At 36.4% G+C, this 25,798-nt stretch overlaps 1 protein-coding gene across 1 annotated transcript; it reads right to left on the bottom strand.

Annotated features, from left to right (window-relative positions):
• Positions 1–2,255: 2,255 nt before the first annotated feature.
• LOC125845837 (protein PXR1-like) lies at positions 2,256–15,659 on the bottom strand. The gene is made up of 3 exons (XM_049525350.1): positions 15,420–15,659; positions 10,924–10,997; positions 2,256–2,385 (listed from the first exon to the last, which is right to left on the bottom strand). Exons 1-3 carry the CDS (start codon positions 15,657–15,659, stop codon positions 2,256–2,258), a joined length of 444 nt encoding a protein of 147 aa, XP_049381307.1.
• Positions 15,660–25,798: the final 10,139 nt, after the last annotated feature.

Below are 25,798 nucleotides of genomic sequence, written 5' to 3'. Positions count from 1 at the left end.
ATTAAACAAGTAATTCAATAGTAACAAATCAATCAATAAACTACAAAAAGAATTAAATTTGTATTAAAAGTGTATTACACAATATTAAAGTTGAATTAGAAGAGAGAATTAAGAATTAATGAAAAACGTTACTAACGAAAGACGAGAGAATTATCTATAGACTGAATTCAACTTGTATTATTCATGAATAAAACATGTATTATATGTGTCTTATAAATTATTTTGATTGTATCACTAAGAACATGAATGATGTTTGTAATATGAATTATAAATGTATTATAAGTATGTTACCTAAATTATTTGGTTGGTATCAATAAAAAGAGAGTGAAGTTTGCAAATTATAAATGTATTGTTCACGATAAAACTTATATTATATGTGTCTTGTAAATTATTTTGATTTGTGTTACTAAAAAAATGAGTAATGGTTGCAATGTGTATTAAAAATGTATTGTGCATGTCTTAAAAATGTATTATTAATGTGTTACCTAAATTATTGTTGTTGGTATCACTAAGAAAGGAGTGAAGTGTGCATTATGTATTAAAAATGTATAATTCATGAATAAAACATGTATTACGTGTGTCTTATAAATTATTTTGATTTACTAAGAAAAAGAGCGTAGTTTGCAATATGTATTACAAATGTATTGTGTCTATATTGTAATGTATTACAACTATGTTACCTAAATTATTTTAGTTGATATCACTAAAAAGGAAGTGAAATTTGCAATATGTATTATAAATGTATTATTAATGATTTAATTCAATTTTAATACAATTATGAAACATATATAATTCAACTTTAATACAATAGAGATACATTTCCGTAAACTTCATATTTTTTTAGCTTCAATCTAATATTTCTCCTAAAATCAATTCTAAACTTAACCAAACCCTGTTAAAATTGAGAAATAAACTCCAAATGATATTTTTAATTGTTTGTAGGAACAACCTATTTAAACTAATCACAAATTCATAAAAATTAAATAATGAATTCAAAATTTGAAGTTTTATATTGACCATCAATGGTGAACTCTTGATGCTGTGATTTTAGAGATTTGAAATTCTTGCTTGAGCACATGATTCTTATTTTTGGGTGAAATTGCGATATATGGCAAAAGCTGATTTGAAGATATTTCTTTAAATGAAAATTTCAAAGAAAAAGAAGAAGAGAAGGAAGAGAAAAGATGGCAGAGAAAGAGGGAAAGAAGCGAGATAGAGAGGCTTTCACTGTACAATTTTTTAATTCCAAATAATTGCTATATCAAGTTAGAAATATTATATTGCCATAGATGGTAAATATTTTCTTATTATTGCATATTTATGTGATTTACCCTACTTAAAATCACAAAGTTTCAAAAACTTAATTTATTAGATTCAATGCCATATAAAATAAATTAGCGAAAACACTAAATACTCTCTATAGATATATTTTTCACCTACGTATATTACCAAACATATGGCTTTTAGCCCCAAATTTTTAGCCAGGTTGAAAAATATTATATGACAGATTAATTTTTAAAAATGAAAGTACTCTACTTATAAGAAATTGTCGCTAAAGTATCTGAAAATAATAGATTAGTACTAAAATTTCAACCCCTCCCTTTTAAAAAAAATATTTCCTCTCTTTTCAACATAAATTCTATACGCATAAGAAATTATATCCTCTACCTTTTAGTGTCACCCCAACACGATGATTTATTTTATTAGTATTTAATTTCCAAGTTCAAAAAATTAAATTAGTACTTGAATTAGTTTGACACTATTAGCTTAAAACAAAAAAAGTAGCCTGATAGTAAGAATAATTGAAGCATATAAGGGTGTGGTTAACAAATTCAGTTGAGAATCATGAGGTATTAGCCTCAAATTTCAACTTAGATAAAAACACTTTTCCCCTTCCATGACTCTCTTATCTATTTGGAATAGAAATCTGTTAGTGCTCTCTTTCGCATCTCATTGAACTTTGTCTATTTCGAGCAATTTTATCGTATATTGAGCTTTAATTTTTGTTTTTTTTTTTCATATCTCTTAAGTTTTCATATGTTTGAATAATATTCTATTATAGTATATATTTTCTATAGTATTTATTTCCTTTGATATATTCAACATCACTGTCAATTATCATAATATACATGTACTGGACTTTTCCCTTCATTTTTGACTAATAGCGACCGCGCTAAGGCTTTTAAAGACCGAATATCCCTTCGCTAAAAGCTTATTTTCTTGTAGTGCACACCAAGAAAAGACTTATTTTCATCTTATACTTTTGTTAACTCCTCCTCCTCCTTCTTCTCCTTCGTCTCCTTCTTTTCCTCCTTCTCCTCCGTCTCGTTCTTCTCCTTCGTCTCTTTCTTCTCATTCTTCTTTTGTTTCCCACTAAAATTGTCTCTTAAATTTCCAATTCATTATCGTCAACTGGCATGGATGAAAAGAAGTGCTACTGCAAGTTAGGATTTTACAATATTCTAGAGAAATCTATTTTTCATTTTTGCGGAATTGTATCATTTCTTCAATGTCTAATCCAAAGCATTCGCTTACCTGGAAGAAGACCTTTTTTTACAATTTCTTTCAATCAAAAAATGAAGAACAAGCTTGAAAACTTAACAACACTTGGTATGTAGTGACTCGAGAGTTAATTGAGATACAAGATATGTATATATCCTCCCCGAAAATAAATCTAAAAATTCCATGGCAGATCAAAATAAAGATTACCAGTAATTAGGTTGAGGTACTACTACTACTGCTACTACTTGAGGAGGGGGTTGATACTTGTAAAATTTGTAATGCAAATATTAGTATATCTCTAAGGATCTGTCTACAATACGACACAACTATGTTGGTCTAATAACCACTTTATAAAACATAACAGAGTAGAAACATTTATTTTTTTTAGAAAACTGGATATAATGATGAGTAGCGTCTGGGTAATTGGGTTATATAGAAGTATGTTTTGTGTAAAGGCGGTAACGGAAAACAACTTTTAGATGAATTGTGATAAAAAAAGTTTCCTTATATGTCAAAATCAGTCACTCACCACCATAAATGCAAATACAAATATGAATGGGCCTGGACCCAAAATATGATTAGGCCTGGACGCATACAAACTGACATTTCAAGTCCGGCCATTAAAGGAGTTTCTTTTGCTCTCTTAGGCTTGTATAATATTTTATTTTTATTTTTTAATCTGTGTTGAAAGTTGGATTTTTAGATTGTGATTGGTCACCCTGAGCTAATTCTTGTTTCCATAAAATTTAGTGTGTTTTCTGGCTGGTAATCTTTATCTTGATCTGCCATGGAATTTTCAGATTAATTTTCGGGGAGGATATATATCTTGTATTTCAAATAGCTCTCGACTCACTACATTCAGTGCTGTTAAGTTTGCAAGCTTCTTCTTCTTTTTTTGATGGAAAGAAATTGTAAAAGAAGGTCATCTTCCAGGCAAGTGAAGGCTTTGGATTAGACATTGAAGAAATGATACAATTCCCCAAAAATGAAAAAGATATTTCTCTAGAATATAGTAAAATCCTAACTTGCCGTAGCACTTCTTTTCATCCATGGCAGTTGATGATAACGAATTGGAAATTTGGGAGACAATTTTAGTGGGAAACATAAGAAAAAGGGAGAGGAGGAGGAGGGAATTTATAGTTATAAATGACGGCCATAACCATTTTTCAGTTTTCAGTTTTTGTTTTTCTCTGTTTTTTCTCTTTCACATTTTTTCATTTTTTTTATGTTGGAACTAAATTATTTTTTTTTAACCAACAATTATAATATGGTTTGTGTTAAATGAATAAGAATAGCCGTGAATAATATATATTAGAATAGAAATAGTATCATGTATTGGTGTTGTTATAGTTTATCACGTACAAAAATGGTATTAATAAATTTAATTATTACCAAACAAAAAATTAATAATATCAAAGTTAGTATGTATTATTTTCTTCAGTATGTTCTACCAAATGATTGATAAGTATTATGGAGGTGTTGCTCAATTATTTCAAATGTAGATTTTCATGGCTTATTCAAATTAGAAAAACACATATAAATTCCCCTGATTTAGTAGCAAAACTTACTTTAGCATTTTATTTATATATACGTTTATTTACTTCCTTAATTTTATTTGAAGTGAATAAATACCACCCTTAATGCTATGTGGCATAACAAAATAGTCAGGCGCGCATTTATTTTTTGTTAAAAAACTGGTCCCACTAATAGATGCATTATATAATTAAAAAAGAAGAAAAGTCATCTCCTTTCATCTTCTCCAGACTGCCCACCCCAGCCCCAATCCCCTTTCTTCTTCTGCAAACCCTCAACACTTTTCTCTTATTTTGAACCCCTTACCTCGCCCCCTTTTTCCTTCTTCGAACACCCCCATCGCATCACCACCACACTTGCATCTTAATCTTCATCTTCTTTCTTATTTTTTTAATTTCCGATCTACTAAAGAGAGCAAAATCATTTTAATTATATTAATTTTTTTCTGACTTCCAGTATTTCACTTTGTGTAGGGTCCAATTCGAGGAAAAATGTTTTCTACCAAGGATTTTTTCATATTCAGTATTCGAACCTAAATTTTCTGATTAAGAGAGGAGCAACACATGTGCTGTAACACATCCTTTTGTGATACTTCATTTTCCTTTACCTGTTGGTATAAAAATTAATTGTGAACCGAAGGTGAAAATATTATTTTACCATTTAGGTGTATTAACTTAACATTAATTTTACATTGAATCGAATAAAAAGTTAATGTATATTTTTAATAAATAAAGGTAATTTTTTTGGTTATGTTTGGAAAAGATAAAAAATATTAAAAGGTAATTACATTTTTTGAGCATACCACTTTTGGAAAAGGAAAAGATAAAAAAATACTTTTCTTTTTCATTCTTTCGGTCTCCCCAATTTTCTTTTATGGAAACTTTGTTCATATTCTGCGTCGCATTTGTTAAATTGATCGTCGAAAGATTGTGATTTAATTTGTTAATTTAATTGAAAAGGTTGTCTACTGCTTTGATACTTTGGTAGCTCACTACAACAACCAACGCCCAACAAGCTCTTCCTCCTGCTTTCAATGAGGCTCCACAATAACCTACTTTCTCTTTTGCCTTCAAAATTGAAACACCCACATCCTGTTTGCGAGACCTACTTGTGGGACTACACTTGTATGTTGTTATATGTGCTTTATGGGCTATAGAGATTGGGTTAATTGTTTTACACTCTTGGGCATGTGCTTGTTGTTGTGACAAAAATATGAAAACAAAAATCTAAAAATAAAGAACACCAAGTTTAACGTCGAAAAATCCTTCAAACCGAAGGTTACAACCAAGGGATCTACAGGATCTGAATTGCTTCACTATAACATTAAGAGGGTTACAAATATTATTCTAATGGCTACATAACAAGTTCCAAAAGAGAACAAACAATATCTATACCAACAAACCCTGCTTCTGTTCGGGACCTATACCCGGATCTTACTGACTTCTGTGTAACACCTTACAATCTAATAGACTACACTAGGGCAAAGTGAGATGGCAAGGGCCAAGGAAGAGGGCTTGGACAACCCAACCTTTCCTAGGCACTGCCTACCTTCCCACGAGAGCCTTGATGTTTCGTGGTGGTCACCACAGATCATGGTGCCACTCGTGGAAGGCAAGGCAATAGCTCCCCAAGGTTGCCCAAAACAGCCTCTTCCACACGAGCCACTTCACGGCCATGGGAGGTGTCGTGGTGGTGCCTTAGATTTTTAGGGGCTAAGAGAGGGTGGCCTAGCCACTGGTCCAAGACCACGAGGAGGACCACGACTCGTGGATCCTCTCGTGAAAAGTGGATAGTGCACTGCCAAGTGGGGGTTAAATGGGTCATTCCAGTTTTAATTAAACTAAATATATGTCGTTTTTCCTAAGTCTAAGACCCCTATATAAGTCATTTTAACTCTAAAACTCACTCATTCAAGTCATTATTTCCAAAACCCAAAAGAAATCCCCAAAATTCTTCCTCTCAAATAAATTCTCTCTCTAGAAACTTGAAGAAGAAGAAAAAGAAGGAGATTCAAGCTAGGGTTCAAAAGCAAGCTTTCATACATCAATTTCCTTGGGCTTTGATAGTAAGGTATGGTAGTTTTAATCCATGGGTTCCTTTCATCCATGGAGTTCCCTAAAACATCTCCAATTTCAAAAAGGTAGAAATTCCCAATTGTTAGAGTTTTCTTCAATTATCATGAGTTCTCTTCAAAGTTAATTTAAATGATTGAATTATGTTATATTAAGCATGAATTGATGAATCCTTATGATTTTTATGATGTTTCCCCATGAACCCATGTAAATCCCATATTTCTCAATTATGATGATATTATGTGGGTCTTTGTTGATGAAAGAGGATTTTTATGAACTAATGCATGAAGTGATAGAATCAGATGAATTTATGATGAAATCCCTATCTAATGCTTGAATTCTAGATTTGGTAATTGAAAGTAGGCTTTGAACCTTGAAAGGGAAAATTATGAGATTATGCATGTCTTTATGAAATTTATGTAAATACTTTAAGGATGCTTTGAGAGTAAAGTGTCAATGAATATGATATTGTTGTTGTGTTGTTGAAAGGACATTCTCATAAACATATATTAACATGATGTGAAAGGTTTTCTTACATAGTAAGGATTCTTAGGTTGAAAGGCTTTCTCACCTAATTGAATCAAAGGCTAAGAGCTATTATGAATAGATCATGGATGGTGAAAGGTTTACTCACACATGGTCTAAGGAGCAATCCTATGATAAGATAAGTCAAGACTTAATAACTACTCCGTGGGATTTATGCTTAGCACCGAGAGGATATTGATGTGAGATGGAAGCTCTCTCGTCATTAGAGGTCAGGTTTCTAGTAACAATCTCCTTATCCCTTAAATTATGTTCCCCCATAGGTTGATTAGCTAGTGGATCCACTTAAGCTAGAAGTTCATGGTTCTACCTTAGGCAAGTAGAACAACCCTTTTCAGTGTGGGAGACACCAGGTGATCATGTTATAGCTTTCGTGGTCTGAATGTCGGTTAAGGCTTATTCGCACAATAACATGAATAATGAACTAAGGTTACTTCAAGAAGTATCACATATGAGTTTAAAGGTTTTAAAGATGATGTTGGTTGCATTGACTATGTTTAATGACTTATTATTTCTAACCCTATTTATATTATGTTTTACCTTGCTCAATTGCATGTCTTGAAATGAAATGTCCCTTTTTGCATGTTTTAAATGTTTTTATGCATGACTATCATATTTAATGCATTTTTCTACTAACGCATACTCTTGCCTACATTTTTTCCCAAATGGAGGGTCCGACAGTCAGGGTCATCCATTTCGTAGCCAAGTGTTGATTTAGAGATTTCCAAGCTTTGGTGAGTCATCATGCTTTGAGGATGGAGTTTTATTGTTTTCGGTTTCTTTTATGTATTTTCCCTTTTTGGACGGGATGTATGGGCTAGGCCCAAGTTCATTCGATTGTAATAGATGGCTATGATGAGATAAAATGTCTAGATTTCCTCTCTTTAAAAAAAATGTTTTGGTCTTTAAATGTTGTTTTACTCTTTTGGTTATATTTCTTATATTATGAAAGCTAAATGGCTTGTATGGAGTCCTTCGGGGTTCTATACACCATGTTACATCTAAGGGGTACCCCTAGGTCGTGACATTTCTAATCCGATCTCAACCGTTCAAATCAACCACCAAAAGGTCAGGAACACTCAGTCAAAATTTCTACCCGATCCAATGGTGAGTTAATTGGGAAACATGATCTGAATATTGCTGGTCGGAGAAAAAGACCGCAACAAAGGAACCATTTTTCTTCTGTCTTCTCTCTTGTTGAAAGCTCTCTCAAAAACCTCTCTTATATCCTAATGTCTTTCCAAGACAGTACAAATGAACAATTGAACAATTCTCTCAAGAACCTCCTCTATTTATAGAATTGTACTTCTTCTTACAAATCCAAAACCAACTCCAAATATAACTACTATTCAAATCCTTTTCCTAATAGAATTGGAAACAAAATAAAGAGAATAACTCCAATCCTTTTTCAAGTAGGATTAGGCCATGGGCCTTTCGCTGGAACATGGGTCATAGCCCAACAAATTCCCCCTCCAGCCAAGGGGCCAAATGGACTTCAAGTGGAGGAACTCTTGACATGCTTCATGCCTGCCACATTTCTACAAAACTCATGTTTGTCTACGATCACCACTTTTGTAAGCATATCTGAAGAATTGTCATCAGTGTGTATCTTTTCAACCTCAAATAATTTCTCTTCGAGGGCCATTCTAATCCAATGATACTTTCTACTAATATGCTTGGACTTAGAATGAAAGGTAAAGTGCTTGGTGAGATAAATAGCACTTNTATCTTCTCAACCTTAAATAATTTCTCTTCGAGGGCCATTCTAATCCAATGATACTTTCTACTAATATGCATGGACTTAGAATGAAAGGTAAAGTGCTTGGTGAGATAAATAGCACTTTGATTATCACAAAATAAGACGAACCTTATTGTTCAAAGTAAAAATCTTTGACAAACTCCTCCATCCAAAGCAATTGTTTGGCACCTTCAGTGATGGCAATATATTCAGCTTCGGTGGTAGATAGAGCTATGCACTTCTATAGTCTTGATTTCCAGGAAATAGCCCCCCCTCCAAAAGTGATCAAATAAAAAGAAATGGATTTTGAATTGTCAAGATTTCCTCCCAAATCAGAATCTATGTAGCATACAAGTTTCAGGCTTACCACAACCAAAGCACAACTCCATATCTGAAGTACCCTTCAAATATCTTAATATCCATTTCACTGCCTTCCAATGTTCTTTTCCAGGAATTAAAAGAAATATGCTAACGGTTCCAACAACATGTGTTATATTTAGTCTAGTGCAAACCATAACATACATCAAACTATCAACTACAGAGCCAAATGGAATACATGACATCTCATTATTCTCTTCATTAGTAGACTCTGGGTTGTACTCAACATAAAGTGTTTAGCAAGAGGTGTACTAACCACTTTTGTCTTTGTCATGTTTAACCTCTTAATTACTTTCTCAATATACTACTGCTTGTGTCTATCTCAATGAATTTGTATGCCTAAGATCTTCTTTGCTGCCCCAAGTCCTTCATCGCGAACAATTGGCTCAACTCCTTCTTAAGGTTTGCAATTCTAGATTTATTTTTCCCAACAATCATCATATCATCCACATAAAGTAGTAAGATAATAAAATCATCATCAGAGAACTTCTGAAAGAATACACAACGATCTGAAGCAGCTTTCTTATATCCCTGATTCAAACTCCATATACCACTGCCTTGGAGCTTGTTTCAAGCTACACAAGCTCTTTCTCAATTTACAAACATGGTTTTCTATTCCTTTAACTATGAAGCCTTCAGGTTGCTTGTCACTCCCCGAGCCTACACCCTGGGCGGTACTGACACTCGAGGACCATTTCTGGCCCCGAGCGAGCCCTTGGCATAACTTATTTACTCAACGGAAGACTTACTCATGATATAAATACTATAAACGTAAACTGAACTGTTTAATAATAAACTTAGAATGTATTAAAATAACATTCACTGGCCAAAGTGGCAACTCAAGTCTCAACCATCAAAACAGGAAATAGAAAGACTCAATAACTAACATTACTAACTGTCTATGAAGCCTCTAAATAATTGAGATGGACGTCGGGACAAGATACACGACATCCTAATGAACTAAACATACTGAAAACTAGAAAAGGGGATCCTCCGAAAGCAAAGAGGCTCACCAACAAACTCTGAAGCTAAACTAGAATCAATGATGAGCTGGATGTTGATCCTAGTTACATGTATCTGCATCATAAAAAGATGTAGGCCAAATGACATTAGTACATTGAATGTACGAGCATGCGAGGGTAATATTAAACAAGACATAAACTTGAAAGGAACTGAAAGAATAAACCTGGTCTCAACTGAACTAAACTCATTTCAATATAAATCAATAGTGTAAATGCAATGTAAACAAAATCTTTTAAAATATGAATAACAACTCTATGTATTTAGAAATGCCATAGTAACTCTGAATGTATGCAAAGATACAATATAAACTCTGGAATGTAAATAACAATACAATTTACTTCTGTGAATATAAGAATACAAAATACTTATGTGGGATTTTCTCTAACAGACAACCATCACTTAAGAGCTATTGTGATGATACAGCATTTTGCCTCACGCTGCCAGGGCCGTCCTATACCTTGCCGAGGGTATAGAACCTGACTACTAAGTGGATCCACTAGTTTATGCTAAAAAGCACTAAGGAATCATCTAAAAAGTATGACCCTTTTCTACCCATGGTGGCTGGAAGTTTTCTGAACTCTCCCCCATATCGGTGATCAATACTGCTACAAAAATATAATACTAACTCTTATGTTTAAAAACATACTTCTTTCTATGATTTGAGATAATTGCTCAAAACTTAGCTCAAGGGTTCCTATTGGAAATTAAAGTTTCCTCACTTCCTTAATTGTGAAAGCATTTACTCTTTACTGAAAACTAGCTCAAAGGCTCTTTTGGAAATCAAAGTTTCATTTTCTTGTTTAAATGTGAAAACATCTTACTCTTTGGGAATACCTAGTCCCGATATACTCTTTTGAAGAAATAAAGTTCAATCTCTACTCTTTACTCAACTTAATATTCAAGTCTTAAAACAAAGTTAAAACGTTTGTAAAAGACTTTTGGAAAACTCTATGAACTTTTCTTGACTTAACTCTTAACTTTCCTTGAATTGAATTATGGATTAAAGGCTCATGATCTCATGTTATAAATGAATTCATGTTGTTTAGACGTACCTTAGAGTGTAGGAATTAACTAGGAAACATAGGTACGTTTCAAGGGAACTAGTATGAAAAGAAGAGGGAAAAAGTAGAAGACCTGGCATCCTTGGCGCTATGAGTAGCGCGGGGCGCCAGATCCAAATCATCAGAACTGAAGTTGGGGTACACTGGCTGGAGTGGTGTTCCAGGGGAAAAACTTCATAATCGAAAGTGGGGGCCTCTGGGTGGGGTGCCGCCTCAGACCCCTGCCCAGAAAATTCCATTTTTTATTGGTCGTTTTTCAACTCTAAAACCTCTAGTTTCGATTGGTTCTTTCCCCAAACACTTAGATTCGACTACATAAACAAAATATGCAAGAATCTACTCAAAAGGCACCTAATTTCATGAATTTGAATCAACAACTCCTCAACAATTTCAACGAATCCAGAACTCAATAGAACTTGAATAAAACCCATTAAGAACTCAATTTCTAAACCTTCAAGAATCTAAATTTACTAAAATAAATCATGATTGGAGCATGGGTGAACTTACCCAACTCTATGTGATCTCACATACCTCGTAGGGATCACCCCTTGACGAAATCCACAAGCAATTACTCACGAATGACAAACTTTGGCTCTTTCTCCTCTTTTCTCCTCTTGCTTTCTTTCTCTAAAAACGCTAGCGTGAATTCTTTGAGTGCGTAAACTGAAAATATTCAGTTTTTACACCCCTAAGTAATTACCAAAAATGAAATAATTTAATTGGGTAGTGAAAATACCATAATACCCTTCAAAATCTGGTTTTGACTTTCCTTATCCAGATAGCCCAACTTCAAATGGGTATATCTCACTCATACAAACTCGAAACTGAGAAAACTTGGCGGCGTTGGAAAGACAATTCAAAGATATTTCCTACGGTATCTTGTAGCACACCTAACTCATCCTGATATTTATGATAATTTGAAACCGACCCAAAACTCATACTTAATTTTGTCAAATTTTCCAGATTTTCATTCTTTCCAAAAATGACTTTTTCTATTTCTAGCTCTTTCTTGTTGTGGGGTGTTACAATATCTCCCCCTCGGGAACATTTTCCCTCGAATGAGATTACTCTTAGTAGGCTAAGGGTGTAACATCTAACATTCAGCTCAAACACCCAACAAGAAAATCTAACACATCAAGCATATAAATTATAGAGTACTAAGAAGAGAATTAGTACCTTTGTCTGGAATTCCTTTGGGCCCAAAGAGATGTGGATATCTCTTCTTCATATCCTCCTCAGCTTCCCAAGTAGCTACCTCAACAAACTGATTTCTCCAAAAAACTTTGACTGATACTACTTCCTTGGTCCTTAACTTGCCAACCTGACGGTCTAGAATCTGAACATGAATCTCCTCATAAGATAAACTATCCTTGATTCCAGTATCTTCAGTTGGTATGATCAATGAAGGATCGCCCATACACTTTTTGAACATGGAGATGTGGAATACCGGATGAACTACTGCTAACTCTTGTGGTAGATCTAACTCATAAGCTAGATTGCCAATACTCTTGGATATTCTGTAAGGACCAATATACCGGGGACTAAGCTTCCCCTTCTTACCAAATCTCATAACACCCTTCATGGGTGAAACTTTCAAGTAAACCCAATCATCTACTTCAAACTCTAAGTCTCTTCTCCTAATATCAGTGTAGGATTTTTGACGACTCTGCACTATTTTCAGGCTCTCTTGAATAACTTTCACCTTTTACATAGCTTGGTGAACTAAGTATGGTCTTATCAACCCAGCTTCACCAACTTCAAACCATCCAATAGGAGATCAACATCTTCTTCCATAAAGAGTTTCATAAGGAGCCATCTGGATGTGAGAGTAGTAATTACTATTGTAAACAAACTCAATGAGAAGTAGGTGATCATCCCAATTGCCCTTGAAATCAATCACACAGGCCCTCAACATATTTTCTAAAGTCTGAATAGTGCGCTCTACTTGACCATAGGATGAAAAGCAGTACTTAAGTTCACCTTTGAACCGAAGCCTTTCTGGAATAACTTCCAAAACTGTGCAATAAATTGCGCACCTCTGTCTAAAATAATGGAGACCGGAACTCCATGAAGTCTTACTACCTCTTGAATGTACAACTTGGCATAATCCTTTGCTGAATGGGTAGTCTTTACCGGCAAAAAGTGGGTTGATTTTTTCAACTATCGACAATCACCCAAATGGAATCATATTGCATGCGAGACCATGGAAACCCAGTAATGAAGTCCATATTGATCATCTCCCACTTCCATTCCGGAAGCTCTATATTCTGAGCCATACCACCTAGCCTTTGGTGCTCTACTTTAACTTGTTGACAATTCGCACACTTAACAACAAACTCTGCAATTCCCTTCTTCATACTACTCCACCAATAAACTTCTCTCAAATCATGATACATCTTTGTGGAACCCGGATGGATAGAATATCTGGAGCTATGAACTTCATCCATGATCCTCTCTTGGAGTTCATCCACCATTGGTACACATAACCTACCTTGATACCTCAACACGCCATCTCCTCCTTGTTCAAAAGCCATTACGTTTTGCTTATGAACATTTGCCTTCAATTCAAGAAAAATAGGATCTTGGTCTTGCTTTTCTTTCACTTCTGACACTAATGATGATTCAACCCCATTCATCACCACTACCCGTCCTTCTATGGAATCCATTAGGCGAACTCCCAATCATGCAAGACTATGCACATATTTTACTACTTGTTTCTTCTCTTCCTTAACATGGACAGTACTACCAATAAATAATCTACTCAAGGCATCAACAACAACATTATCCTTACATGGGTGATAAGGAATACTCGTGTCATAATCCTTGAGTAATTCTAACTACCTCCTCTGTCTAAGATTAAACTCTTTCAGACTAAACAAATACTGAAGACGCTTGTGATCCGTAAATACATCTACATGAACACCATAAAGATAGTGACACCATATTTTCAAAGCAAATCCTACGACAGCTAACTATAGATCATGGGTTGGGTAATTCTTCTCATGAACTTTCAACTGTCTAGAGGCATAAGCTATAACTTTGTCATTCTGCATTATCACACAACCCAAACCAACTCTGGACGCATCACAATATACAACGAAGCCTTGCGTACTTTTAGTAAAGTCAATACTGGGGCAGTAATCAATCTCTTTTTAATTCCTAAAAGCCTTACTCACAACCTTCATACCATTGGAACTTCACTGTTTTCTGAGTCAACTTGGTCAAAGGGGATGAACTAGATGATAACCCCTCTACGAACCTTCTATAATAGCCAGCCAAAGCCAAGAAACTCTTAATATCAGTTGGAGATGTGGGTCTAGGCCAATTCTACACTGCCTTTATTTTTAGGGTGTCAACATTAATTCCATCACTCGAAACAATATGGCCTAAGAATGCCACAGACTCAAGCCAAAACTCATACTTGGAGAACTTGGCATACAACTCCCTATCCTTTGAAGTTTGGAGAACTATTCAAAGATGGCTAGCACGATCTTCCTCATTCATCGAATATATTAGTATGTCATCAATGAATATGATAACAAACATGTCTAAATAAGTCTTGAATACTCTATTCATAAGGTCCATGAACGCTGCTGGTGCATTGGTTAGACCGAACAACATAACCAGAAACTCATAATGACCATAACGGGTCCTGAAAGCTATCTTGGAATATCACATTTCCTTACTCTTAACTGATGGTAGCCAGATCTAAGGTCTATCATAGAGAAACATGTGGCACCCTGACGTTGATCGAAGAGATCATCAATTCTCGGAAGAGGATACTTATTCTTGATGGTAACCTTGTTCGACTAGCGGTACTCTATACATATTCTAAGGGAACTATCATTTTTCCTCACAAACAAGACCGGAGCGCCCCAAGGTGAAACACTTGGTCGAATGAAACCTTTCTCTAGGAGATCTTTCAACTGCTCTTTTAATTTTTTTAACTCTGTTGGTGCCATTCTATATGGATGAATAGATATAGGACGAGTAGCAGGAAAAATATCTATACCAAAGTCTATTTCTCTCTCACGAGGGACTCCAGGAAGATCATCTGGAAATACTTCTGGAAACTCTTTTACTACTGGAACTGAATATGAGGTATCTCAACACTAAAGTCATTAACTAGGACTAAGTGATAGACACACCCCTTGGAAACTAACTTTCTTGCCTTAAGGTACGAAATAAAATGACCCTTAGGCACTGCTGAACTACTTTTCCACTCTAAGACTGGCTCATTTGGAAACTAAAACTTGAAAACTTGAGTTCTACAATCAACTGAGGCAAAACAGGCATGAAGCTAGTTCATTCCAAGAATAACATCAAAATATACCATGTCTAACTCAACTAAATCAGCCATGGTGCTCTTGTGATTGACAGAAATGGTATAATCACGATAGACTCTCTCTGCTATAATAGACTCACCAACAGGTGTAGAAACACTGAAGGGCTCACTAAGTTTTACAGGAAGAATATCGAAATTTATTGCAATATACGGAGTTACAAAAGATAAACTCGCTCCTAGATCTAGCAAAGTATAAACATCAAGGTTAAAGACTTGGATCATACCAGTGACACATCTAGAGAATCCTCTTTTTCTTGGTGACTAGTGATAGCATAAAGATAGTTTCCTCCTCTGCTTGCCCCTAGAGTAGCTCCTCTAGATGCAACTTTGCCTGGTGGGGCAACTGAAGAAGGCTGGGCTCTATTGCCCTCGTTACCATTACCCTGTTTGTTCTTTGGACACTCTCGCATAAAATGACCATTCTGGCCACACTTTAAGTAACCAGTGGAGCCATCACGACACATCCCTGAGTGGTTCCTACCACACTTAGCACATGCAGGAAGCTTACTACCCCTTTTTTCCATACTACCCTAAGAATAGGCAGGTTTAACTTTGAAATTCTGACTATTGTAATCACCTTTGTTCTATGGTGCATGTGCACTAGCAGATGATGGAGCAGGTCCCTTTTGAAGCTATTGGAAGGAAGACCGGTTCACATTACTCTTTTGCTGCCTGAACTCATTCCCTGATGTCTTAGCCCTCTTATTCTTAAAATCTTCTCTATCCCTCAGCTTGTCCTCCTCAACTTGTTGCACATGGATCATAAGCCTTACTATGTCCATATCCCTTATCAGCATAGCTGCCTTGCCTTTCTTTCTTGACAGGCAAGACAACCCAACAATAAATAAACTCACCCTGCTCCTTATGTCAACAACCATCTCCGGAGCATACCGGGAAAGTTGTGTGAACTTCAGACTATACTCATGAACGCTCAAAGAATCCTGCTTAAGAGTGAGGAACTCTTGTACCTTAGCCTCCTTAGTTCTCGGGGAAAGAAATGCCCCAAGAAGGCCTCCTCTAAACAATCCCAACTCACAGGTGGTGGTCCCTCACTCGGTTCTTCTTCCATTGGTCGAACTATATCCTAGAGACACCCTTCATTTGGTATGCAGCTAGTTCCACCCTCTTAGTATCAACAACATGCATGATCTCAAAAACCTTCTCAAGCTCTTCAATAAAAAATTTTGGATCCTCAGTAACACTTGAACCTGTGTAGCTTGGTGGATTCATCCTTAAGAATTCTCAGACTTGAACTATCAGCCGCTTCTTGTTGATTCCCACTTTGTTTCCTAGCTTGATTGGTCACAACTTGGCTCAACATCTGCATAGCCTCACAGAACTCAGCATTGGTGACCTCTCCTTGGGGTTGGACTTCTGGTGCATTAGGTACCCCTTTTTCCTATGGTTCAACAATCCTTCTAGCCAGACGACCTTAGATAGCTCTTTGTGGAGGCATGATCTGAAAGACACACGCAAGGACGAGTTAGAAAGGAACTTTTGTAGAGCTCTATCGCACGAAATGAGTATGAAAGAAGTGAGAACATTCCTATGTGTTACAACCTCCTAATTATAGATGTGGCACACTTCACACCGATAACTATGACTCTACTAACACGGCTTCATAGACTCCTTAGGACTCTTAAACTCTATGCTCTAATACCAAGTTTTCACACCCCGAGCCTACACCATAGGCAGGACTGGAACTTGAGAACCATTTCTGGCCCCGAACAAACCCTTGGCCTAGCTTACTTACTCAGCGGAAGACTTACTCATGATATAAATACTTTAAATGTAAATTGAATTGTTCAATAATAAACTTAGAATGTATGAAAATAACATTCACTGGCCGAAATGGCAACTCAAGTCTCAACTATCAAAATAATAAATAGAAAGACTCAAAAACTAACATCACTAATTTTCTATAAAGCCTCTAAACAACTGAGATGGATGTCGGGACAAGATCCACGACATCCTATTGAACTAAACATACTGAAAACAATAAAAGGGGGTCCTCCGGAAGCAACGAGGCTCACCAACAAACTCTGAAGCTCAACTAGAATCAATGATGCGTTGGATGCTGATCCTACATGTATCTGCATCATAAAAAGATGTAGGTCAAATGACATCATTACATTGAATGTACGAGCATGCGAAGGGAATACTAAAAAATACATAAGCTTGAAGGAACTGAAAGAAAAAACCTGGTCTCAACTCAACTCAACTGAACTCATTTCAATAGAAAGCAATATTGTAAATGCAATATAAACAAAAGCTTTTAAAACATGAATAACAACTCTGTGTATTTAGAAATACCATAGTAACTCTGAATGTATGCAAAGATATAATATAAACTCTGGAATGTATATAGAAATACAATTTACTTCTATGTATATAAGAATACAAAATACTTTTGTGGGAGTTTCTCTAATCGACAACCATAATTTAAGAGCTTTTGTGATGATACAATGCTTTGCCTCATGCTGCCAGGGCCGTCCTATACCTTGCCGAGGGTATAGAACCTGACTACTAAGTAGATCCACTAGTCTATGCTAAAAATCACTAAGGAATCATCTAAAAAGTATGACCCTTTTCTACCCATGGTGGCTACATGGTTTATGGGGGCTGGGAGTTGTGTGAACACTCCCCCATATCGGTTCTCAATACTACTCCCAAAATATAATACTAGCTCTTATGTTTAAAAACATACTTCTTTTTGTGGTTTGAGATAATTGCTGAAGACTTAGCTCAAAGGTTCCTCTCAAAAATCAAAGTTTCCTCTCTTGCTTAATTGTGAAAGTATTTACCTTTTACTGAAAACTAGCTCAAAGGCTCTTTTGGAAATCAAAGTTTCCATTTCTTGTTTAAATGTGGAAACATCTTACTCTTTGGAAATACATAGTCTCGATATACTCTTTTGAAGAAATGAACTTCAATATTTACTCTTTACTCAACACAAATTTCTAGTCTTAAAACAACGTTAAAACGTTTGTAAAAGACTTTCGGAAAACTCTATGAACTTTTCTTGACTTGACTCTTGACTTTCGTTGAATTGAATTATGGATTCAAGGCTCATGATCTCATGTTATTGATGATTTCATGTTGTTTAAAAGTTCCTTAGAGTGTAGGAATAAACTAGGAAACATAGGTACATTTCAAGGGAACTAGTACGGAAAGAAGAGGGAAAAAATAGAAGACTTGGCGTCCTTGGTGCTCTGAGTGGCGCGGGGCCAGACCCAAAACTTTAGAACTGAAGTTAGGGTGAACTGGATGGCGCGGCGTCCCAGTTGAAAAATTCAGAACCCAAAGTGGGGCCTCTGACTGGCGTGGTGCCCCAGACCCCTGCCCAAAAAAGTCCGATTTGTTTTGGTATTTTTTCAACTCTAAAACCTCTAGTTTCAATTTCTTCTTTCCCCAAACACTTAAATTCGACTACATTAAAAAAGTATGAAAGAATCTACTCAAAACGACACCTAATTTCATGAATTTGAATCAACAACTCCTCAACAATTTCAACAAAATCTAAAACTCAATAGAACCTCAACAAAACCCATCAAGAACTCAATTCTAAACCTTCAAGAATCTAAATTCGCTGAAATAAATCATGATTGGCGTGTGGGTGAACTAACCCAACGCTATGTGATCTCACATACCTCGTAGGGATCACCCTTGACGAAATGCACAAGCAATTCCTCAAGAACGACGAACTTTGGCTCTTTCTCCTCTTTTCTCTTCTTGCGTNCAAAACGAAACCTAATTTCATGAATTTGAATCAACAATTTCAACAAAATCTAAAACCCAATAGAACCTCAACAAAACCCATCAAGAACTCAATTTCTAAACCTTCAAGAATCTAAATTCGCTGAAATAAATCATGATTGGCGTGTGGGTGAACTAACCCAACGCTATGTGATCTCACATACCTCGTAGGGATCACCCTTGACGAAATGCACAAGCAATTCCTCAAGAACGACGAACTTTGGCTCTTTCTCCTCTTTTCTCTTCTTGCGTTCTTTCTCGAAAAACCCTAGCATGAATTCTTTGAGTGCATAAACTGACCAAATTTTGTTTAGACCACTAAGTAATTACCATAAACTAAATAATTTAATTGGGTAGTGTAAAGACCACAATACCTTTCAAAAATCCGGTTTTGACTTTTGTTATCTAGACAACCCAACTTCAAATGGGCATATCTCACTCATACGAATTCAAAACTGAGCAAACTTGGCGGCGTTGGAAAGATAATTCAAAGATATTTCCTACGGTATCTTTTAGAACACATAAAACATCCTGATCTAGGAGTTATACTTTTTTGAAGTTCACCCAAAACTCATACTTAACTTAATTTTGTCAAATTTTCCAGATTTTCATTCTTTACAAAAATGACTCTTTCTAATTCTATCTCTTTCTAGTTGCGGGGTGTTACATTGCTCCATGGAGATGTCCTCTTCTAAATCACCATGAAGTAAGGCAGTCTTGACATCCATCTGCTCAACCTCTAAATCTAGACTTGCGGCTAAGCCTAGAACCATACAAATAGAGGACATTTTCACAACAGGGGAAAAAATTTCATCGAAGTAAATTACATTTCTTTGACCAAAACCTTTGACAACTAACCTAGCCTTGTATCTAGATGTAGATGTGTGTTTCTCTTGATTTAATCTGAAGATCGATTTATTATTTAAAGCTTTCTTACCTTTTGGTAATTCCACCAGCTAATATGTGCCATTCTCGTGAAGTGACTTCATCTCGTCTTTCATGGCTTCTACCTACCTATCTCTATAAGTATCTAGCATGAATTTATCACAACCTTTAGGTTCTCCCATGTCAGTTAAAAGGATATACTTATTAGGAGTGTAATACCACAAATTCAAAAAGGATAAATTGCAGATTTTCAGAAGTTGTAGGTGACACCAACGGAGACCACCTACGGACCGTAGGTGGGGTCCGTGGTTTGTCACCTCAACTCCTATAGAATATTTCAAGAAAAAGGCATGAGCCACAATGGTACCTATGAACTGTAGGTGGGACCACGGTCCATTGCCCAGGTCTATGGATCATGACCCTTAACAACCCTCTCTGACAACCAATTGACGACTGACAGGACGGACTCGTCAGTCGACCTACGGTTCGTCGATCAGGTCCGTCGGTAGCCCCGACAACTTTTAAGTTAGGGTCATTTTGGTCTTTTCCCCCATGTGTTGGACACCTAAACAACATCGTTTAACCCCTAAACTACGTAGTTTTGGTCAGTTTAGGCCTAGTAAATTAACCATATATTTCCCTAGTCGATTCATTCTCCAAAACTAGAGCAAAAAGTTAGGAAATAGTTGACCCTATACCTCTCAAAGAACGCAACAAGTTTTCTTTAGTTTCAGCCCCAATATTGAAAGATTTCTCCATGAAATTCGTCACCAGGTATGTGGGATTTCACTAGTGGATTCCTTTCTTCCACTAGGTCCCTAGAATTAAGTTTGATTTTTTATTCTCTATCTCTTGATTAGACCTAGGGTTTCTAGAACCTTAGAAAATTGTGGTGATTTAGTTGTTATAGTGTTCTTAATTAGATTATCATGTTTTCGCAACTTTGTTTTCTTAATTCCTTGCATGAAACTTAGAACCCTAGATCTGTAGATTCGTTTAGTTTATGAATTACACTTGCTAGGTTAGATAAACAGATATACATGCCTAAGATTTCGAATTTTTCATTATCAGTACTGAAATGGTGCATTTTAAGTTAGCATGTCAGAATATTGAGTTATACAGTATAGTTTAGTTATGTTGTATGTTACACATTCCCAATTAGGAGTAGGCTTAACACCGAGTTGAACTAGGGTTTAGTTACCCTCATAGTCTCAGAACTACGTACCCTCGTAGGTTTATAAGTCCCCTCTGTGGGCATCAGATTTAGTGATCACTCCAGTCATGCCTGTATACCCCTGGCAAGGTATGTTGGGTCCTCTCAATGGGGCGTATACATCGGACTCCACGTAGCTCCCAGAGTCAGATTTTAGTGCATTTGACCAAGTTTTCAGTTATATATTTCAGTAATCAGTCTCAGCATGTTATGTACTTCGTCATTTCATTAAGTTTAGTTCATTTATATATATTTTAGTATCTTCATCATGTTTAGATTATATCATTGCTCAGTATGATTTGTTCAATTTATATGTTGTTCAGCTTTATCCCATCATGCATGCTCAGTACCTTTCAAGTACTAACGTATACTCTCCACTACATTGTTTCATGATGTAGGTTCATGTCCTCAGCATTCAGATCACGCGTAGATCGGTTCCCGATCCACCTTCAGCAGCTTCAGTGGNCCTAGAGTCAGATTTTAGTGCATTTGACCAAGTTTTCAATTATATATTTCAGTAATCAGTCTCAGCATGTTATGTACTTGGTCATTGCATTAAGTTTAGTTCATTTATATATATTTTAGTATCTTCATAATGTTTAGATTATATCATTGCTCAGTATGCTTTGTTCAATTTATATGTTGTTCAGCTTTATCCCATCATGCATGCTCAGTACCTTTCAAGTACTAACGTATACTCTCCACTACATTGTTTCATGATGTAGGTTCATGTCCTCAGCATTCAGATCACGCGTAGATCGGTTCCCGATCCACCTTCAGCAGCTTCAGTGGTGAGTCTGCATACTTCGAGGATAATAGACATGTTTTCATATTTTAGTCTTTCATTTCAGTTTCATTTTGCTAGAGTTAGTTGGGCATGTCCCAGCATCTCTAGTAAGTTAGAGGCTTTATTCAGACATAGCTAGATTCAACTTTATTTATTAAGTTATAGTCCAGTATCATTAACTCTTATTTAGTATTTATATATTCAGACCAGTATTGGGTATTCCCCATAATTCAGTTTATCTTATGTTTTAAGCTTTCACATAGTATCTTTTGTTTAGTTGTTTAAGTATACTTATGATATGCCAACTTAGGGTTAGCTTGGGGTCACTCGTGATCCTAGGTCACGTGTTTACGTCAAGGGGGTAGCCTCGGGGCATGACAAAATTGGTATCAGAGCATTAGGTTGAAGAGTCCTAGGATGTCTGAAAAGCCGCACTAAGTAGAGTCAATTTCGTGGGTGTGAAGTGCACCACATCTAATGGGAGAGAGGGTACAAAGTGTTTTAAGAAAACTTCATTCTCTTTGCTACTCTTATCATGCGTGAGGTATGATCCAACTTCTTGTTTCTAATCCATCGTTATGTGTTTTAGATCATGCCTCCCGTAGATCTTACGCAAGGGATGCTGATGTAGTTCCTCCATTCCAGACCATGAGGTGTCGAATGTTGAGTTTCAAAATGCTATCCAACTTTTGGCTCAAAGTGTGGCCAACCAGAACAATCAGTAGGTGCAGTTCCTACTAATACTATTGGAGGATCAGTGGAAGCTAGGGTCTGAGATTTTGTTAGGATGAATCCGCCTGAGTTTCTAGGGTCACAAGTTGGTGAAGACCCCCAGACCTTCATTGATGAGGTCAAGAAAATCATTGGAGTGATGCAGGTGATTGGAAATGATAGGGTAGAGTTGGCGTCCTACCAGCTTAAGGATGTGGCTCACATATGGTTCACACAGTGGAAGGAAAATAGGGGTGAGAATGCAACTCTTGTGACTTGAAGGGGTTTTACCAGAGCTTTTCTGGAGAGGTTCCTCCCAAGAGAGATGAGGGAGGCTAAAGCTCAGAAATTTATGAATTTGAGACAAGGTTCAATATCAATCTAAGAGTACGGACTTAAGTTCACCCAGCTCTCCAGGTGTGCTCCACATATGGTTGCCGATCCCAGGACATAAATGAGTAAGTTCCTATTTGGGGTATCTGACCTAGTGAAGACATAGTGCAGAAATGCTATGTTGTTAGAGGATATAAATATCACGACCCAGGAGTACTCCCTAGACGTAACATGGCACATAGAACCCCGGAAGGCCCCATGTAAGCCACTTAGCATATCATAACATAAAGCATTAGAATAATAAGAGTAAAACGCATTTTCAAGTCCAAAATTTTTATAAATGAAAGCAAAAGGCTAGACTTACGTCAAATAGCCATATGTTACAATAGTCGAATCAAATAGGGTCACAGCCCATACAATACAATCCAAAATGGAAATACAAGAATGAAACTATAAATGAAATCATATGTCCTCGATTCACAAGGACTCACCAACAAGCAATGAGAAATGAACAAATCCAAGCTCTAGCAACAATGGGAACCACCTTGAGAACCGGACCCTACACTTGGGAAAAATGTAAGAAAATATGGGTTAGTACAAAATTGCACTAAGTATGATAGTCATGTACAAAATCACTACAACATGCTAAAAGGGACATTTTAATTGAATGCATGCAATTTACTAAGTTAAAGCATCATTTTGAAGATAGTGGAAGAGCATAAGTCATAAGCATAGTCAACTCATAAATCATCATACCATCAGAGGAACCTACCATAAATACTCTCAAAGCCTACTTGTGCAATGTATGAATAAGATCCCATAATCTCACCCATACTAAGTAAAACTCCTTGAGTAGTCACAGTTCATAATTCATATTCTTGTCATAGTGGGAATAAGCCTTAACCGACATAGACCATGTGAGCTTAACATGGAATCTAGTGTTACCCACACCGAAAAAGGTTGTCCTACTCTAAGGTAAGACCATCATTTGTTAGCTTTTAAGTGGATCCACTAGCTAAATATCCTACGGGGGCAGGTAGTTATGGGATAAGGAGATTGTTACTAAAAACCCTGGACTTTCTTAACGGGGGAGCTTCCATATCATGAGATACTTCTAGAAACCCAACCTTTCTTAATGGGAGAGCTTCTATCTCATATTCAATATCCACTCGGTGCTAAGCATTTATCCCACGGAGTACTTATTAAGGAATAACTTGTTTCATTATGATAGCTCATTAGATCATGTGTGAGAATAGCCTTTCGTCGTCCATGTCTAAATATAACATTAGATTCAATTATGTGGGAATTACTTTTCAACCTAAAATCTCCATTATGTGAGAAAACCTTTCACATTATGTTCATTTTGTGTTCATGAGAATAGTCTTTCAATCAACAAACAACATCATCATAATCATCGACACTTCACTTTCAAAGTGTTCTTAATGCATATACATAAATTTCATAATCATACATAATTATCATACTTTGACCTTCAAGGACCATATATCATATTCAATCAAAACATCTAGAATTACTACATTAGACATGGATAATAACATGATTCAAATAGTTCAATTACTACAAGCATAATCTCATAATACTCTTCTTTCTACAATTCACCCACATCACAAAGTCATAAATTGGGAATATAGAGATTTCATGGATTCTTTAGGGATTTCATCATAAAACTATAATAAATCATCAATTCAATCATAATATATTGTAATTAAATCATTAGAATTGTTTTTGAGCGGAATCCATGACTTGGAGTAAAACCCTAGCTTTTGGGGAATCACTATCTTTGAAATTGAGTTCAGAGGGACTCCATGGATGAAGACTATCCATGGATGAAGGAATACCATACCTTAGCTATGGCAATAAAAAAAATTGAGTAGAAATCCTCGCTCCTTCAAACCTTAACCTCACCTTCCTTCTTCTTCTTTCTTGGAGTTCTAGAGAGAGAATTTTGGGGGAAAAGTTGGTTTTCATTTGGGATTTTGGAATTATGAGGAAGATGACTTAATTTGGTGACTTAAAGACCTTATATAGTTAGTCTAATTTAGTGTAAAACAACGTCACTTAATATTAATGAAAACCAGAAAACCCCATAATGCTCGTAAGTGTAACTACCAAAAGGCAGTTACACGCCTTACCCACGACTCCACGACCATGGTCCGTGGGTGGACTCACATAGTGTGCTTTCCATTCGTGGTCTGGTCAGAGAGTTTCGAACATCCATGCCCACTGACCTATGGACCGTGGACCTACCCACGGGGTGTGGGTCCTGGTCTCGTGGATCACTGCCTCAGGTGGTCTCTTGGTGCCCACCTCGAAACTAACCCACGTGGTGTGAAAGGACCTACGAGGTATAGGTCCCCTTCATCGGTCACTATCCAGGCAACAACTTTTGGGGCCTCCTCAAGGAACCATGATTGGTCCTTGGGGGTTGTACCTTAACATTCTAACATGAAACCCTATATTTTTAGGTAAATGGAGGTACGTTTTTTACTCTAACCCTCATGTTAAGCCCTAGATTAGCCTACTAGTTTCTGGAGTGTAACAATAAATATCTCTAGGCTCATGACTCATGCTCAGCAAGTTAAATGAGATAAGCTTAGAGAACTAGCTAAGGACAACAAGAAGGCTAGAATAGGCAACTATAAGTACTCTCAGCAGAAATCTAGTGGTAGAAATCACTCAAAATTTCAACATAAATCTTCAGTCCCAGCACCTTCATCAGCTAGTGCTCCATCTCTAGGCTTCATCACGATCAGAAAGGTAGGGCATCAGGCTCTAAGTGTCAAGGGAGTCAGGTAACAGGAACTACCCGACTTGTCCAAAGTGTGGTAAGAACCATCCGGGTGAGTGTCTTGCAGGCAAGGAAGGGTGCTGTGGATGTGGTCAGTCTGGCCATAGGT

Source organism: Solanum stenotomum, chromosome 11 (genome assembly GCF_019186545.1).
Source record: "Solanum stenotomum isolate F172 chromosome 11, ASM1918654v1, whole genome shotgun sequence".
Taxonomy (NCBI): domain Eukaryota; kingdom Viridiplantae; phylum Streptophyta; class Magnoliopsida; order Solanales; family Solanaceae; genus Solanum; species Solanum stenotomum.
Note: the sequence above shows the minus strand (reverse complement) of the source record. Positions and strands in the feature narration are given on the sequence as shown.